We start from the raw sequence: 16,486 nt of genomic DNA on the forward strand, positions 1-16,486 counted from the left end.
AGCGCTGATGTATTTTTTTATGTTTGTTTACTTCCTATAGCAACCTATACAAAAGTTTTACTCAATAAAATGCAGCTTGGCTGCTAAAAAACACTTCCACGTGTCCTGTGTGAAATGTTACTCCATTTGTCTCTTGAATATTTACTCTCAGAGGGATTATTTTCATTTAGCTGAATCCACTTATTATAGTTTTAGTGTGGCTAGCTTACACCCAATAAATTAAAAATAAGAATAATGAGACATTTACATACTAATCAGAATCAGAATCAGCTTTATTAGCCAAGGTATGAGGACACATCGAGGAATTTGTCTTTGGAGCGTTGTTACTCACCATGTGCTTACCATACATATCAACCAAAACAGAAATATACACACTAATATTACATACTCTAAACAGAAACATATAGAGGCAGAGTGCAATGACGAGTCAATACAATTATTTAAATGTGCGTAGTGCAAGGTACTGGGATAAACATAGATTTGTTTATATATTACAATATGACAGTAATGAACAGTAATGAACATATGAACAGTTTGAAAAATAGGAAATGAGAATGATGAATAAATAATAAAATATATAATGAGAAGTGAGGTGGGAATGATGAGTAATACTAAATAGTGGAATAATAAAGGTGCTGTATAGACAGTGTTACAGTCGTAATGACCAGAACTGAACCTGACACTGTGGGTCAGAAGTCAGCTATTTCATAAAGTAATGTCTTGAAATTGCTTGTCTGAGCAACTGTTGAGATATCTCCAAATGTATTATAAAGATTTGACATCAAACAGGCATAAAAACAGTGGAATCAGTGGAATCAGTCTGACAGCTACAATAATATTAAAATATAATGCTTTCACATAAAACAGTATAGTAGTTTAATCATGAGAGAATTTCTGTTCATTTCAGCCACACTCTTAACCCTTGTTTTGTCCTTGGGTCAAATTGACCCGTTTCAAAGTGTTTTATATCAGAAATATGTATTTCTTTCAACCAAATTATCCAAAAATGACATGGATGAGTCCATACAACATTCTTCAGGTAAAATTAATAATTATTTTCATTGAATTTTTTGGGGGGTTTTATTTAATCTTATAGAATTTGAATTTTTTTTTTATGGTTTCAAAACAGTATCCGGACTAAACTTTGACATAACATCAACATCCTCTGATCTTAACTAATAGTTAAAATAATTCATAATTTCTGCCTTTTAACTAAAAACGTATGTCTAATTGGATATAAATGAGGTTTGTTGACCATGAATTACAAGAATAAGTGTAAAACCTATTCTTATATCAGCGAAGGTTTTTAAAAAAAGCGCCAATAGCATGGAAAAACTGACAAGTAAATCAGAAAAAGCGGCAAAAACATCGGAAAAGCACAAAAAAACAATTTCAATTTTGACCTGGAAGGACAAGTTCATGGTTAACGGGAAGACAACACAAGGGTTAAAACACTGCAGGTTCACAAACTGTAATATTATTTCATGATATACAATACCCCAATATTATCGTTACTTACTATTTCATTTTATATTTGTATATAGTCGTCTCAGGAACTGTGCACCTCCCCCCCCCCCCTGTTTCTTTTGCACTTTGATATTGATTATTTGACTCCTGTTATATTCCTTTGGGACACGTAAAGAGGCTGCCTTCATCTCGTTACAAGGTGATTGCACGTGGTATAAGCATAAGACTTTCTGACTGAGCCTGTGTGCATGGTTCGGAGGTTGGGATGGGTCTAGTGATTACGAGCCCTGGTCATGGTTGGGGTGGAGGGGTCCTAGTGATTGATGAGCCCTGGTCAGGTTGGGGGAGGGGGTCCTTAGTGATTGACTGAACCCTGGTATGGTTGGCATGGAGGGGGGGGGTCTTAGTGATTGACTGAGCCCTGGTCATGGTTGGGGTGGGAGGGGTCCTTAGTGATTGACTGAACCCTGGTCATGGTTGGGGCAGGAGGGGTCCTCTGTGATTGACTGAGCCCTGGTCAGGCGTGCTGCGAGCAGTGTCATGGATGGAAGGAGTTGCTGTCCGAATGATTTTCTCCACTGTCCTCCCCACTCTCTCTACACGTTCCGAGTCTGAGGCGGTGCAGGCCCCAGACCCAACAGAGATGAAGATGGTCGGTATGTTCTCTATTGTCCCTCTGTAGAAAGTGGTGAGGATGGGAGGGGGGAGGTTTCATCTTCTCATCTGACGCTGCTGTGCTCTCTTCACCTCTGTAGTTCCTTATTGTCCCTGATGAGACCCACCACTGTTGTGTCGTCTGAATACTTAATGATGTGGTTTGTACTGAACCTGGCACGGCATTGTGGGTCATCAGGGTGAAGAGCAGTGGGCTCAGTAGGCAGCCATGGGGGGAACAGGGGCTGAGGGAGATGACGCTGGAGGTGTTTTTTCCAACCCTCACAGACTGGGGTCTGTCTGTGAAAAAATACAGCAGCCATCTCAGTCCATGGGGGGCCAGTTTTCTCACCAGGTGCAGGGGGATGATTGTGTTGAATGCTGAGCTGAAGTCCAGAAACAGCATTCGCATGTGGGTGTTGTTCTTCTCCAGGTGTTCCAGGCTCAGGTGGAGTTTGTCCAGTGTCCCTGTATGTCCACTGATTTTTGTGCGTTCAGTCTTCTTAACGTCCTCCGGACATCAGCTGTCTCAAGTCTGAGTGTCTGTTCATCTGTGTAAGGTGTGGATTTCCTCACAGGAGTGTTGTTGCGTGCTTCAAACCGACCAAAGTAGGTAGACTTAGACTTCTCTTTATTAATCCTTTTGGGATTACTCCCTTGAGGAACTTGAAAATTCCAGCAGCTGTTTTAGCAAGAAAAAAATAGATGAAATAGACAGTATAAAGACAATAAAATAACAGTAATAGTAATAAGAACAATAAGAACATTCGTCGAATAAGGACAAAAAAGACCATAAATATTATCAAAGTGTCAGTGTTGAGTCCAGTGTTAAAGTGATAAAGTGACCAGGTAAGTCCAGGTGTGTATGTATGTATTAGATTATTAGATTATTAGATTAGATTATACTTTATTTATCCCACGACGGGGAAATTCTGTCGTTACAGTAGCAGCATAGCAGCAACAGCAAAAAACAAAAAACAAAACAATAACACACAAACAAGTAAGCACGAAAGAAATACAAGGCAAGAAATAAAAGGCAAGAAATACAGGCAAGAAATAGACAATGAAAATATGGTAGACTGAGTAAGTAAAATGCCGTCAAACAAAAGGAATTTTAAAGTGCGGTTGCCATGATAAGAGAAACAATATTGCGGTGTAAGTGACGTTAAAAATTAAGTTGAATGTGTAATTAGAGCAAAGAAGCAAGAGTCGGTAGCATAATTTAAATTATATTAACCTGAGACCATAAATATTGAAAAGTAAGTACTTGTAATAAAATAATATAAATACCAATATTAAAGATAAACAGAAAGTGTGTGATGTAGTATGTATGTATGTATGTATGTATGTATGTACACTTGGGAAGGAGCAGCCTTCCACTGAACAAGCTCCTCTGGGTGCTGATGGTAAAGGGGGTGGCTGGCATTTTCAGTAATGTCCAACAGTTTGTGCAGTGTCCTTGTCTCTGCCATCGTCACCAGTGAGTCCAGCTTCATGCCGACCACAGACCCGGCCCGCCTGATCAGTTTATCCAGCCTGGAGGTATTGAGTGTGTTGAGTCTTTGTTGTCCTCACAGGGCAGAAGAGCAGCCTTGTAGTCTATGATGGTCTGGATGTCTTGCCATATGTGTCAGCTGTTTGTCGGGTTGTGGAAGAATCCCTGGATTTTCCGACCATAGGAACGCTTTGCTGTTCTGATGGCTTGGTTCAGGTTGGCTCTGGCTGATCTGAGCGTCTCTGTGTCCCCACCCTTGAACGTTGCATTTCGTACCCTCAGTGTTACACGTACAGTGCCTCATTGGTCATCCAGTGTTTCTGGTTTGCCTGTGTGGTGACGATCTTGGTAGCAAAGACATCCTCCATGCATTTCTGGATGTATGCAGACACAGATTCAGCATACTCCTCCACATTAGTGTGTTGGTTTTCAGTTGCAGCTTTACTGAACATGTCCCAGTCCGTGCACTCAAACAGTCCTGTAATGCTGACACTGATCCTGCTTCACAGTGGGTTTTTCTCTGGTGAGCAGGGGCCTGTATGCAGGAATTAGCATTACAGAGATGGTCTGATGAGCCAAAGTGGGGGCAGGGGGCGGCCTTGAATGCTGCCTTGATGTTTATGTAGGCTATGTCTAGTGTGTTTGACCCTCTGGTTGCAAACTTCACATACTGATAGAAATGGGGGAGAACTGTCTTCATGTTGGCCTGATTAAAGTCCCCAGCAACAATGAAGACACCCTTTGGATGTGTAGTTTGCAAGTCACTGATGGAGCGGTAGAGCACACTCAAAGCCTCCTTGGAGTTAGCACTGGGGGGGATGTAAACAGAAGTGATGATGACGTTGGTAAATTCCCTGGGCAGATAGAAGGGTCGACATTTTATGGTCAAAAACTTGATGTTCAGAGAGCAATGACTTGTGACCACCTTGTCATTGTTACACCAGCTGTTGTTAGTGTAGATGCAAACACCACCACCCAGGTTTTACCACTGAAAGCGCAGCTCCCATCCAACCGGAAAGTTGTTAGCCCCTTTATAAGACTGGTTATTTATCTTTTGGTTGATAACACAGCCAGCAGCTTTGTCGTCTTAGCATTGGATGGATGGATGGATGATAGATAGATAGATAGATAGATAGATAGATAGATAGATAGATAGATAGGTAGATAGAGAGATAGATACTTTAGTGATCCCCAAGGGGAAATTCAAGGTCCCATGGCTTAAAGACATCGCACACAACATACACATACATGATAAACAGGATGATAAAATGACAAATCCACATAGATAATACTGTATGAACATTAAAGAAAAGATACTAAATAATAAATCCCCATGAATGTACTAAGGGAAGTATAAGCATGAGACGTTTGCAGTGCCTGGGCAGGGACTGACCATGTGATTCAATGTGTCAGTATGCATGGTAAGGTAAGGTGCTCTACCAGAGTGTGTGTCATGGTGGTAGTGCAAATGAGTCCAATAGTGCAAAACTAGAGTCTAGAGACCAGCATTAAATATGGACAATATAAGGTAATAAGTGAGACAATTTAAAGAGTAAGGAGTCTTCTCCATTTAAAGTTTACATGTAGGCTAATGTGATTTAGCAACAGTTAGCCTAGCCACACAGTCCACATGATTGTGTTAGAAAATAAAGAATTTGGGCAATGTGCTGAAGATGAAAGAGTAATTCTACTTTAGTGTGTTTTTCACATCCATATTTTACTGTTGGGTTTGGAAGAATGGAACTACCATAGAGGATGGTGTTAAAATACATTTGTCCCAACCATTAACTAGAATTTCTGTTTTGTCCTTGTTTAGAAAGGAAGTTCTTTATGAGCCAAGAACTGTTTTTTTCCAACCAATATGGCGTTAGCTTCGATGGATAATCCACTGAACAAAATCGGCCAACGTGGTATCTAGGTATGGTTGAGCAAACTAAAATTGGCTTCAAAAGCTACTCAGGGAATCTTGCTAACTGTAGCAAAGTTAGCACCAAAATCTAACAAAGCGTTTAAAGAATAATAAACGCATGACTAAAGTTAACATTTTGTTGCATTTTTTGGTAACGTTATTCATTCTAACGTTAGTTACGTTATTATCACCATCACCTAGCTAGCTAACTGGCAGAGCGGTAGCTAGCCTAATGTTAGCTGAGTTGAGTATCGAGGGGTGGGTTTATGGGTTGTGGAGGGTGGGGGAGTCTGAGACTGGTAACGTTAGTTTAAATACTCACAAGGACCGAAGCAGAGAGGGTGAGTACACGATTTTCTTTTCTTAATATCCTTGCCAAATAATTTAACATTAAAACTCCCAATTGTTTGTAAAAGACAAGTTCGTGAACTCAACTGTACTACATCATAACGTCACATCATAATGTTATGTTAGTTTAGCTACGTGTTAGCTTGCGTTGTAGCCGCGCCGGCTGTAACGTAACGTTACTAGCTAGCTAGCTAACTTTACGTTTAGTTAAGGTCTGTTCCTAAAATAAACCAATTTAGCTTAATCGTTGGGATTTAAATTAAGATAACTAGCTTCTGAAAAAAATCAAGTATGAGTTCTTTGTGAAATAAAATCAAAATGGCAGGGAATAAACACCGTAAATACAACGTATTTAAAACATTTTTAGGTAGCAAAATCGTAAAATATGCATTATAATATATTAAAGCTAATTAAATAAAAAGCTGAGCAAGGGGCAAGACATTTAATTCAACAAACTAAACATAGTTTCATGGTTTGGTCGCTGTAGACCTGTTGACTCAATGTTGACCATAGAAAAGTTTATTCTTTAGTGCATTCCGCACTGGGGAATTCGACTTTTATGTAACCTACACAGTATTTTTTCATGGTGACATTACTACCAGGGATTCAATAGTCTTGTTCTTCAAGATTGTTATAACTTGGTTTTTATGTGATATTGTTTGGACCCGGCGTCGCATTCCAGTCCCATAGCTTTCCATCTAGTAACACGGTCCATCATGGCGTCTCTTGCGGAACTCGCTGCTAACAGCTGATTTGAGCTCAGATTTCTTGTTTTCACCTCACTGTGTGACGCCGATATTTTCTGACCTGAATCCATCGTTTCTATTGGTCAAAACGCTTCCCGCTGTAGTATGATTTGAGTAGAGACCGTTCATCCATACAAAAATAGTTGCATTCAGGGAGCTTGGCGTCATACTCTCAAAGTCACGCCCATCTGAAGAGAACACAGTCGGCGCCACAGTATACAACTACCAGCTGTAATGCTAACAAAATACAGGCAGCTAGCTAAAACATTAGATTTAAGCATGTCAAAGGATTATTTTATAACCATTTGTCTACCAGAGCGGACAATTTAGCTGTAAGTAAGCTAATGTTGGCAAGTTAAGACTTGTAACCATCCACATTTCACTCTAACGCGTATAATGTCAAAATACTTAAACTTAGCGTTAACTTGCAGACATATAGTTAACGTTAGCCTGAAACGGACATTTAGATATTTGACTTGGAAACAACATGTCTGCTGCACACGTAAATTAACGTTGGGCATAACCTTAGGTTAGTGTCAGGATCCTACAAGTCTTTTCATTCTGCTGATAGCTTCACGTCTGTAGTCCCTTTTGTCTTCATAAAAGCTAAGTTTTTTTGGTTTGACAGTTAGTAAAGAACGTAGTTCTGGGTTCTTTAACATGTTGACAGTACATCCAACTACACAGCAACTTTCATTCACATACATTCGTAGGCTGGTTGTTCGCAGACGGAACATAGAGGAGGCTCCTCCGCGCAATGCATGTTAATGGTAAACGGAGAGTTGTGTTCCATTCCGGGGGGGTATTCTGCCTCTATTGCAAATAAAGGTAATATATTTGTTTAGGCTAATTTGGAAACGCAGTTGCTCTATTTCATACCAGTTTGAACTTGTGTTCGCAAACAAATGACAGAAGTAACGTTACCGTTAGTTGCTTTCTTGTTCATTGTAAAGGCTGTGAGCGTAAATTAATTCATTGGCTTTTTAAATTCCAGTTCTAATTGTCCTTATTAACACGTGGACAGCTCGAATTACTAGGTGGTTGACTAAAGGGAGTAAAATAAAATGAAGCACATCGCCAAATCCCGAGTTCTTCTAGTAGTAGGTTGCTTTTCATCAGTTGAAGTTGAGATGAACGGCACTTTGACGCAACCTGAAAGCAGCATTTTCGCGGGAGAGGGAAAAGCCCTACAGTTAATGAGCATGTGCAGGGTGTTTGACATATTGTTTTGAAATGGAAGTAGAATTGTTGGTTGTGTGATTTGTGACTAGACAAAAAAGAAAGAAAAGCTGACACAGCAACCACAATATTCAAAGCCATACAACAAAATAATAACAAAATAGACAATCTATAAACCAAAAGAACATATGTATAAATGAACCATAAACACAGCATACATTCCTCTCTCCAGCACAAAGCCTTTTATGAGTCCACCAGACTGCTCAAATACTTTCCCCATTGTCTATTATACATGTCCAATCTGGCAAGTTGTTTAAATCTTAAAAAACGCCGCCCTAGCCACACAAGCCCACTCCTGGATTGACGACACCCCCTAATTCCTCCATCCTAAAAAATCTGTCTGGCTATCATTAAACTGATCTGGACCCAGCTTCTTACGTGCTTATCCATCACATGTAAAATATTTCCCAGAACAAATAATATTGGTCTGAATGAAACCTGGGTCCCTGCAATCCGACATAGGTTATCACGTAGTCCAGTCCAAGTCCCCAGGTTCTGTGTAAGCATAGAATAATACCCAGAAGCCTCATGACCTTTTCCATATTTCAACAACACCTTATTTAAGCTTTCTGGTGCTGTAGGGGCTGAATAACTGGATCCAAAATTCCCTACTAACAGATGGGGGAGTTGCAAATAGCAGAAAAATTGAGTCATAGGGATTCCAAATTGCTGTAAGAAGAAGATCCAAAAATATGACTTCTAAGTCCGACTTGTCGATTTGTTTAGTAATGGATCAGTGTTTGTCTGATTCTTAAGTAAATATATGTTTCCGTGGTGTTTTTGCAAGTCCATCCCTGTAGGAGATGGACCTGAACGTGGCAGTGAATGTACCTGTGGGTGGCATTGGGCGGCCAAACCTTTATGAGCTGCTGGCATGGCTCAATGAGACTTTACAGACAGGCTTCACCAAGATTGGGCAGGTATGCACAGGTAGGTCAGCGTGTGAATGAAACCTCAACAAACCATCTTGAGCTGTGCTGTTATCGTGAATATTTTTGTTTATACTTTGGCTCTGTGGAGGGTGGGCTGAGCTTTCATGCTCTTTTTCACATCACCTGGCTGCCTATTATTGAGTGTGTGGTGTGTGTGTGTGTGTGTCCAGGTGCAGCCTATTGCCAGCTGATGGACTGGTTGTTTCCGCAGTCCCTGGACCTCTCCAGGGTCCGGTTCCAAAGCAACGACATGGTGGACATTATTCACAACTACAGTTTACTACAAGCTGCATTCAGGACAGTCGGAGTGTTGCGAGTAAGTGTTGTAACAAAAGGGGTAAATCTGAAAAAGTATAACATTTTATATATATATATCCACCATCTGCCTGAAGAAGACCCAGCAGGGTTGAAACGTTGCCTTTGCATTTAATATGCAAGCTTGAAGCAGTGTTTTTTCATTTGTCCTGCACCTGCCAGAAGGTGGGATGTGCACAGAATTACTTTTATAAATAATACATCCGCAAGATATTTACTCAATGTAGATGTATCGGTATGAGTCTTCATGTTAAATAATAAGAAAATCACATTATAGAAATGCTTTAGTTTAGAAATGGTGTGTCCAAGTTTTTGGTTCAGCTGTAAAGTGTTGCACTCGGCACACATGTTGGTCAAAAAAAAGGATCTATATCTTGAAAGTGTTTGCTTATGTTCACTTTGAAAAAGAATATTGGCTGACATATCTTTTTAGACAGTTTCACACAGTTCACACAGTTTTACAATATCAGCCTCTAAAATCCAGTATTGGTTAGTCTCAGGACTGATTTACATTTTGAAAATGTATTCTGATTTATGTCTATGTTTAACAGGCCTATTTATTGTTTTCAAACCAGCAAATAGAAACACTCCTTAAACCTAACTTATTGTCTTTATTGGTACTATAATTGCTACCGTGGTCTAGACCAACTCTATCTGTAACGTGTTTTGCGATAACTCTTGTTGTGATTTGAAACCATAAATAAAATTGAATTAACTGAAGGATATAAACGCAGTATGAGACTAACAGGCCTCTCCCCTCTCTCCAGCACATCCCCGTCAAGGATTTGATGGAGAGGAAATCTGATGTGGCCGTGACCTTCCTGCACTGGTTTAAGGCGTTCTTTGACAAGAACAACGCCAAGGGCAGGGAGTACCACGCCTTGGAGGCCAGAGGTGGACAGAGTATGGTTCCTGCTGACTCAGGTAGGAGCAGTGGATAAATCAGTTAGTAACACAAATATACATAGCAAAGGTGTGGTTGATTGAGATATGAGTACTGTCAATCAATTAAAATACGTAAACGGGATCTTTTGCAGCTGTCACAAGCCAAGACTTCAGGAAGATTTTGTTGTAGCAATCAACGTAATAGCTAGTACTGCAAGCAGTTATGAACAGGGCCCTGGCGCAAGTCTCTCTCGAAGGACTGCAGGGGCGATGTAAGTTGTTTATATAGCGCCTTTCCCAAAACCCAAGGACGCTTCACAAGAACAAAAAGAAAATAGTAGGCTAACACAAACACGGACTGAAAATAATTAATTTAGGCTGTTTGTACTGTACTCTCATCTCCCAGCGGATGGAGGAGAACATGGGTTAGGGGCGCTGTTAAATCTCCCCAGCATCAGCCCGGTCGCTGGGCTGACAGTGGCCTGGCTGACGGTTGGAAAATATAAACATATGGAGCGACCCGGTCCCTACCCAGCTCACACTGCAGTCTCACTTCCGCTGACAGACTACTTTGCAGGAATGAGAGCTCAGGGCAGCTCTTCTAAAGCTAAATTAGCTAACGTTAGGGCTGGCTAGTTGGCTAGCTTTTCCATCTCTGGAGCCGGCACTGCCGCTGTTCATCAGTCGGCTGTTTGGCTCATTTTCTTAAACCAACGTAGCATTAAAACGTGGTGGAATAACCAAGCTAACTAGCCATGGCTGTGTTACAAGAAGGTCCTGTGTGAAAAACCATTCATGTACTGTGATAACGGTATAGTCATCATTATTTTGGTTGTTTTTCTGCCATCACAATGCATGTGCAGCGTCAGTGACGTCCACTCCGAATTGGTCTCATAAAGAGGGTGTGTGTGTGTGTGTGTGTGTGGTGGTGTGTGGGTGTGTGTGTGTGGGTGGTGTGTTGTGGTGTGTGTGTGTGTGTGTGTGTGTGTGTGTGTGTGTTGTGTGTGGTGTGTGTGTGTGTGTGTGTGGTGTGTGTGTGTGTGTTGTGTTGTGTGTGTGTGTTGTTGTCAGACAATGTGTGGCGTAAAAAGGAATTTGCGTTAACTCGTTATTATTGCGTATTTTTTACAGCCCTAAAAAAAATAACAGTTAGTATCGTAACACTTACATTGTAGTAAGACTTTGTTAAATTATTGTTTGTTTATGGTGGGATTCTTCATTGTCTTCCTCACACTTTTTTTATGTAAAGGTCACAACAACAATCCAACGAAGTCAGACCTTAATCCTAACCAGCACTTTGAACATCGCATCAACACATGGCTCTATCGGCACATGTTTAAATACGCACATACGAGATATGAAATGCAGTTTGTTTATCCTATTAAGAGTGGTGTTATTAACACATCGCTTATTATTATTAACTGGTGCACAAAAAGTGGAATCTGTTTCATAAATTGTGAAACAGTGGATGAGACAATCATAAGCTGTTGAGGAGACTCATGTCAAAATAATACATAGACATTAAAAAAATATATAAAACACTGCCTTTTGTGCACCAGGTGCTAATTATTGTGCAACCATTGTTGCTCTTTTTGTGACAGTCGTGTAATGTCTCATGAAAGCCAAAATGAACATTGATGTAACAGAGGACAAAAGGTTTGTGTTTACTTTAACAGATTTACATGCGGCATGCGTGAAAAGCACTATTAATGTATTTCTACTCCCATTATAGATGGGCATTCCTCCCAGACCCCTCCTCAGAAACTGGAGATAATTGTGAAGGTAGAGGGCAAAGCCGTGGAAGAACCAAGAAAAGAAAAAGTTCCGGAGAGTTTGAATACAAACAAAGAAATGATAATGGTGATATCAGATGATGATGACGATGTAATGGAAGTGACAGGTGGGAAGGTGGAGCAGGAAACAGAGAAAATGGAGACAACCGTGAAAGAAAAGGCAGCGGAGAAGGTGAAGCAAGAAGAAGCAGCAGCAGTGGAAAAAGGAAATGAAGGGACCAGTTCTACTTTGTTACAGTTTATCAGAAGATACTGTAATAACAATGTGGGCACACACTCCAATACAAGTAAAGAGACTCAGATTTCTGGCCCTTTAGGGTCTGCCTTCTTGAGTCCAACACACAATATAAACATCAGTAAGGCCTGCTCCCACACGCCGTACTGCCTCTACCTGTATGTGGGCGTAGAGCTGGGTGGAGGACAGAACACGAGTGTTGTCCTGGTTGGCTACATGGACCAGAAGTCAGGGGTCAGTGTGGTGAAGCCGCTGCTCACTCTGCAGATGAGTGTTGACCCTGTTGATCCACAAACCCCAGCGGACGCTGACGCTGTCACAGACACACACGCTGCAGATACAGACGCACAGCGTCTGATTGAGACGCTGAAGAAACGGGGCTTTCCTTTGTCCAACATTGTTGCATTTTACTGTAACGCTGCACACCCGGGGGTGAGCCAGGTGTTTGTTTCTCGCTTTCAGGCTTTCAACTCTAGGTTAGTATCACTTTGCGGTCTCCCTGGGATGGCACGAAGAGCATGCCAGGCCGGACTTTTGGCGTCCTTTGATTGCGTGGTTGACCTGGTTAGAGACATCCACTATCACTACTACACCTGCCCCCAGGTCCTTAGGGGTCTTAAAGAGCTATTTGCTGATGCAGAGTCTTATAACCCATCCCATCCTATATCTGCACAGTGTTTGTTTATCATCCATGCTGTGCAAAAGATGGCAAGCAGCTGGAGGTTTTTAGTGGATTATTACAAGTCACTAAAGAAAGCAGAGGATGTTGACCAGATCAGAAGCCGGCTGATGGATGCTAAGGTCAAACTGCGATTCATGTTTCTCGCCTCCATTTTGGATCCCCTCCGAGCTTTTCAAGAGTATCAGCAGGGTGGCACAGCGCTCGTGCCTGTGGAGCTCCAGCTGGCCTCTATGCTGGTTCACTCCTACGCAACGAGTCTTTTCCGACCCTCCATCGCCAAGCGCTTTCTCAGAAAGCGAGATCTGCATCTCCTTCAAAATACGACGGAGATGCTCCCCGTAGCAGAGGTGCACGTGGGTGCTCCTGCCAGAGAATTCATGTGGGCCACCGCTGTCGTGGATCTGGGGGAACAGGAGAGGTTGGACTTCCTGCAGGATGCAGCGACTTTCTATAAAGCAACGCTGCAGAGTTTAGCAGAGAGTCTGCCTGAGCATCTTGGAGATGTGACACTGAGGAATATCCACCAAGTGCTGAAGCATTCTGACAATATCAATGTAAGAAGATTTATTTCTGTAAAGAGCAAAATCCAAATTTATTTTCCAATTTGATTTACTATTGATTAAATTAGGGGAAAAGCGCTATTTGGACATTAAGTCCTTTGATTGTCTAGTTTCATATTATACCAATATCTTCACTAGCTTTAAAACAGAACCTCTTAAAATATCTATCTTGAGATAAAGGTTACCAATATCCTATCATTCAAAAGATTGATCTTGAATCAGAAACAAACGTAGCTTAATCATTGAATCTGCATTTGGTAAAAACAAAATTGAAATGTAAAACATGTACCCCTGGGATGTCTCTATGCTTGACCTAATCTAATCTGGATATTCATTCTTATGATATCTGTGTTTTCTCCTCAGTGTCCCAAATTGTCCAGCCAAGCGCTGTCCGAGATGTCTGTACAGCTGGGTCTGTTTTCCGCTGGGGCTTTAGGAAGACACCCCCTGGACCGCGACTACTCCAATTTCATAAAAACAGTAAAGCAGGAACAGCGTCATTGCTGGGCAAAGGTAAACTGACAACACAATGGATCAAGATTGCCCAGCGGATACGGAATGAGTAGATGTCGTGCAGTAGCTCATGAACAAGAAAAACAATTTTTTCTGTGCTATTACCTTATTAGAAATGTTCCCACCTAATCTATTTTTATTTTTCTGTTTTACTGTTCTTAATCTTAAAGTGCTCTTCTTATGCTCAGTTTCACATTCATAATTGTATTTCAAGGTTATATCAGAATAGGTTACTATTCAATTTTGTGTTGAGCTCTCTGTTTTAACTGCTGTGTGAGACATCTCACTTCTGTTCCATCTTTGTTGGAAGTCGCGAATGTGCAGTACCTAGGTAAGGACTACTAGCCAGTCAGAAGCAGAGTTTGAGGACGTGCCCTGACAGTACCCAGGTAAGGACTACTAGCCAGTCAGAAGCAGAGTATGAGGACGTGCCCTGACAATACGTAGGGAAGGACTACTAGCCAGTCAGAAGCAAAGTATGAGGGCGTGCCCTGACAGTACCTAGGTAAGGACTACTAGCCAGTCAGAAGCAGAGTATGAGGACGTGCCCTGGCAGTACCCAGGTAAGGACTACTAGCCAGTATGAAGCAGAGTAGGAGGGCGTGCCCTGGCAGTACCCAGGTAAGGACTACTAGCCAGTCAGAAGCAGAGTATGAGGACGTGCCCTTTCAGTACCTAGGTAAGGACTACTAGCCAGTCAGGAGCAGAGTATGAGGGCGTGCCATGCTAGCAGCTAGGCTAGTATTATAACGTCTGTCTCTGAAGTAAAGGCTGGACTACAGTAGAGCTGTTTGGAGCAGTTTGTGAACAGTGTTTTCTGTTGGAGATGGTATGTCCGTTGGGGGCATTTTCACTTTGTAAACCTAAAACATGCACAAAAATATATATTACACAATAAAGGAAAGGGGAAAAGCCAAAAAGCAGAATATGCACACTTTAAGTAGTATAGATAAAGTGATCGTTCAGTAGCTATCAAATGTCATTACAAGAGTTGCTCATGTTGTCTATTCAGATGCTGTCTGCCATTAGGCCCCACTCTGCCTTGCATAGACTTTTCCTTGACATCCTGGCTCTACCCAGCTCTCTTCACAGGACACAGGTGTTTGCTAAGGTGAGTGCTAAAAGCAAAACCTGTTAAGGAAATTGACTGGTTTATGTACCAATACAATCGTGCTGTATTCAGAAAGAATCTAAATTCACGACTAGACCACTAAACATGGTTACCATTAGCATAGAGATAAGGTGATAAGAGGCTGATTCACATACACACACTATTATATAATCTGTGATTTATAAAGGGAACATTGCGAACAGATGTGCGTACACAGTTTTATAAATCTGAATTTCTTTTTTGGCATAGGCCATTTTTTGGGGCGTACGTGTAACATTTAATTAGTTTGTGAAGACAGATGACTCCAGCTGACAATTTTCCAATATTTATTTACTCTGCAGAAGACAATATTAATTGGCTTCTGCTCTACTTTTCCTTATTTCTCTGGACCTCTGCTCCTAGACGTTGCTTTTTACATTGCACAGAAACAGTGCCAAAAGACAAAGAGTTAACAAAGCATCGTTACAACTATTCTAAACCAAAATATGACACTTAACAGCTTAGTTAATATGGTGCTAAGCTTTGAGGCTTGGAGGGTCACAACACAGTTTCCAAAGAATAAAATAAAATAGCGCAGCAGCATTTTACACGAGACCCACCTCAGCACCATGAGACCGTAATGTGAGGAGGACACAGAAGTTAAGGCAACTTAGGAGGGACAATAGAGGGGCATGATTAAGATTAAATTAAACATTAGAATTAATTAAGTGCATTTTTAACTCCCTTACATATGGACAGGTTTTGTAAGGATTCTACGCACAGTTTTATAAATGAGACCCCAGGTCTGTATATTTCCAACATGAAACATATGTTCATAGTGTATTTTTTTCTTCAAGATAATAAGATTGATGAAAGGTTTATTGCTGTTTTTGGTGTCTGTCTGTCTGTCTTTAGTGTGTGATCATCAAGGTTGTTTGTACCAGTAAGGAAACCTCCAAAACAGGTTGGCCAGGAATACCCCACATAAAGACACCTGTCCAGGCAGACTATGGTGGCGATAAGAAAATAGTGAAGAAAGAAGGGATTTTATCAGAGGATGATGATGATGATGATGATGATGATGATGTTGAAGCCAAACCCAGTCCTTCCAAACGCTGCAGCTCTATGGAGGACTCCGACTACACAGACAATTCTTCCGGTAAGACAGCCAGCTGTGCACTGTGAGGGCACTATGTTTCTAATTAACTAATGAAGTCAATCTAACAGTAATTCCAAATCTTTTGGATAATAATAACCAACATGACTGTTTTCTATTTTCATCAGATGTGGTTGATGTCACCGAAGATTCCAAAAATTGCGTGATCAACAGTCTAATCAAATCAAAAAGTAAGAAATGTGAAATATCGTTAATAATCTAGAAAAAGAATGAGACAATTTGTGATAAAAAGTTTTGTTGTTACAAACCTGGGTGTAAAAATGGATTGTGATTTTTAAAATGGAGAAGCAGATCAATTCTGTTGTGAAAGCAAGTTTCTTTCAACTGAGGCTTCTTACCTTACTTAAGGCCTTTTTATCCTTCACAGACTTTGAGAGGGTTATACATGCATTTATTACAACACGCCTTGATTATTGTAATGCTCTGTATGTAGGTGTTAGCCAGGC

The 16,486-nt window shown here is 41.0% G+C and overlaps 1 protein-coding gene and 1 long non-coding RNA gene across 5 annotated transcripts in view; both read left to right on the top strand.

Annotated features, from left to right (window-relative positions):
• The first annotated feature begins 5,432 nt into the window (after nt 1-5,432).
• LOC116692137 (uncharacterized) overlaps nt 5,433-16,486 on the top strand; it is a 25,435-nt gene continuing 14,381 nt past the window's right edge. The window contains exons 1-9 of one of the 4 annotated variants that reach the window (XM_032520176.1): nt 5,433-5,866; nt 8,646-8,788; nt 8,961-9,106; nt 9,873-10,029; nt 11,723-13,254; nt 13,624-13,773; nt 14,786-14,884; nt 15,779-16,022; nt 16,148-16,210. In XM_032520176.1, coding sequence (XP_032376067.1) covers nt 8,662-8,788; nt 8,961-9,106; nt 9,873-10,029; nt 11,723-13,254; nt 13,624-13,773; nt 14,786-14,884; nt 15,779-16,022; nt 16,148-16,210 — 2,518 coding nt within the window. In that variant the 5' untranslated portion in view covers nt 5,433-5,866; nt 8,646-8,661. Of the gene's footprint in view, nt 5,867-6,775; nt 6,952-8,645; nt 8,789-8,960; nt 9,107-9,872; nt 10,030-11,722; nt 13,255-13,623; nt 13,774-14,785; nt 14,885-15,778; nt 16,023-16,147; nt 16,211-16,486 lie in introns of those variants that run through there. The other 3 variants (XM_032520178.1, XM_032520177.1, XM_032520179.1) reach the window with 3 other exon arrangements.
• LOC116692182 (uncharacterized) lies at nt 14,054-14,421 on the top strand. Its single transcript, XR_004332648.1, has 2 exons — nt 14,054-14,104; nt 14,279-14,421. It is a non-coding gene; the product is annotated as an uncharacterized LOC116692182 (long non-coding RNA).

This window comes from Etheostoma spectabile, chromosome 7 (genome assembly GCF_008692095.1).
Source record: "Etheostoma spectabile isolate EspeVRDwgs_2016 chromosome 7, UIUC_Espe_1.0, whole genome shotgun sequence".
Taxonomy (NCBI): domain Eukaryota; kingdom Metazoa; phylum Chordata; class Actinopteri; order Perciformes; family Percidae; genus Etheostoma; species Etheostoma spectabile.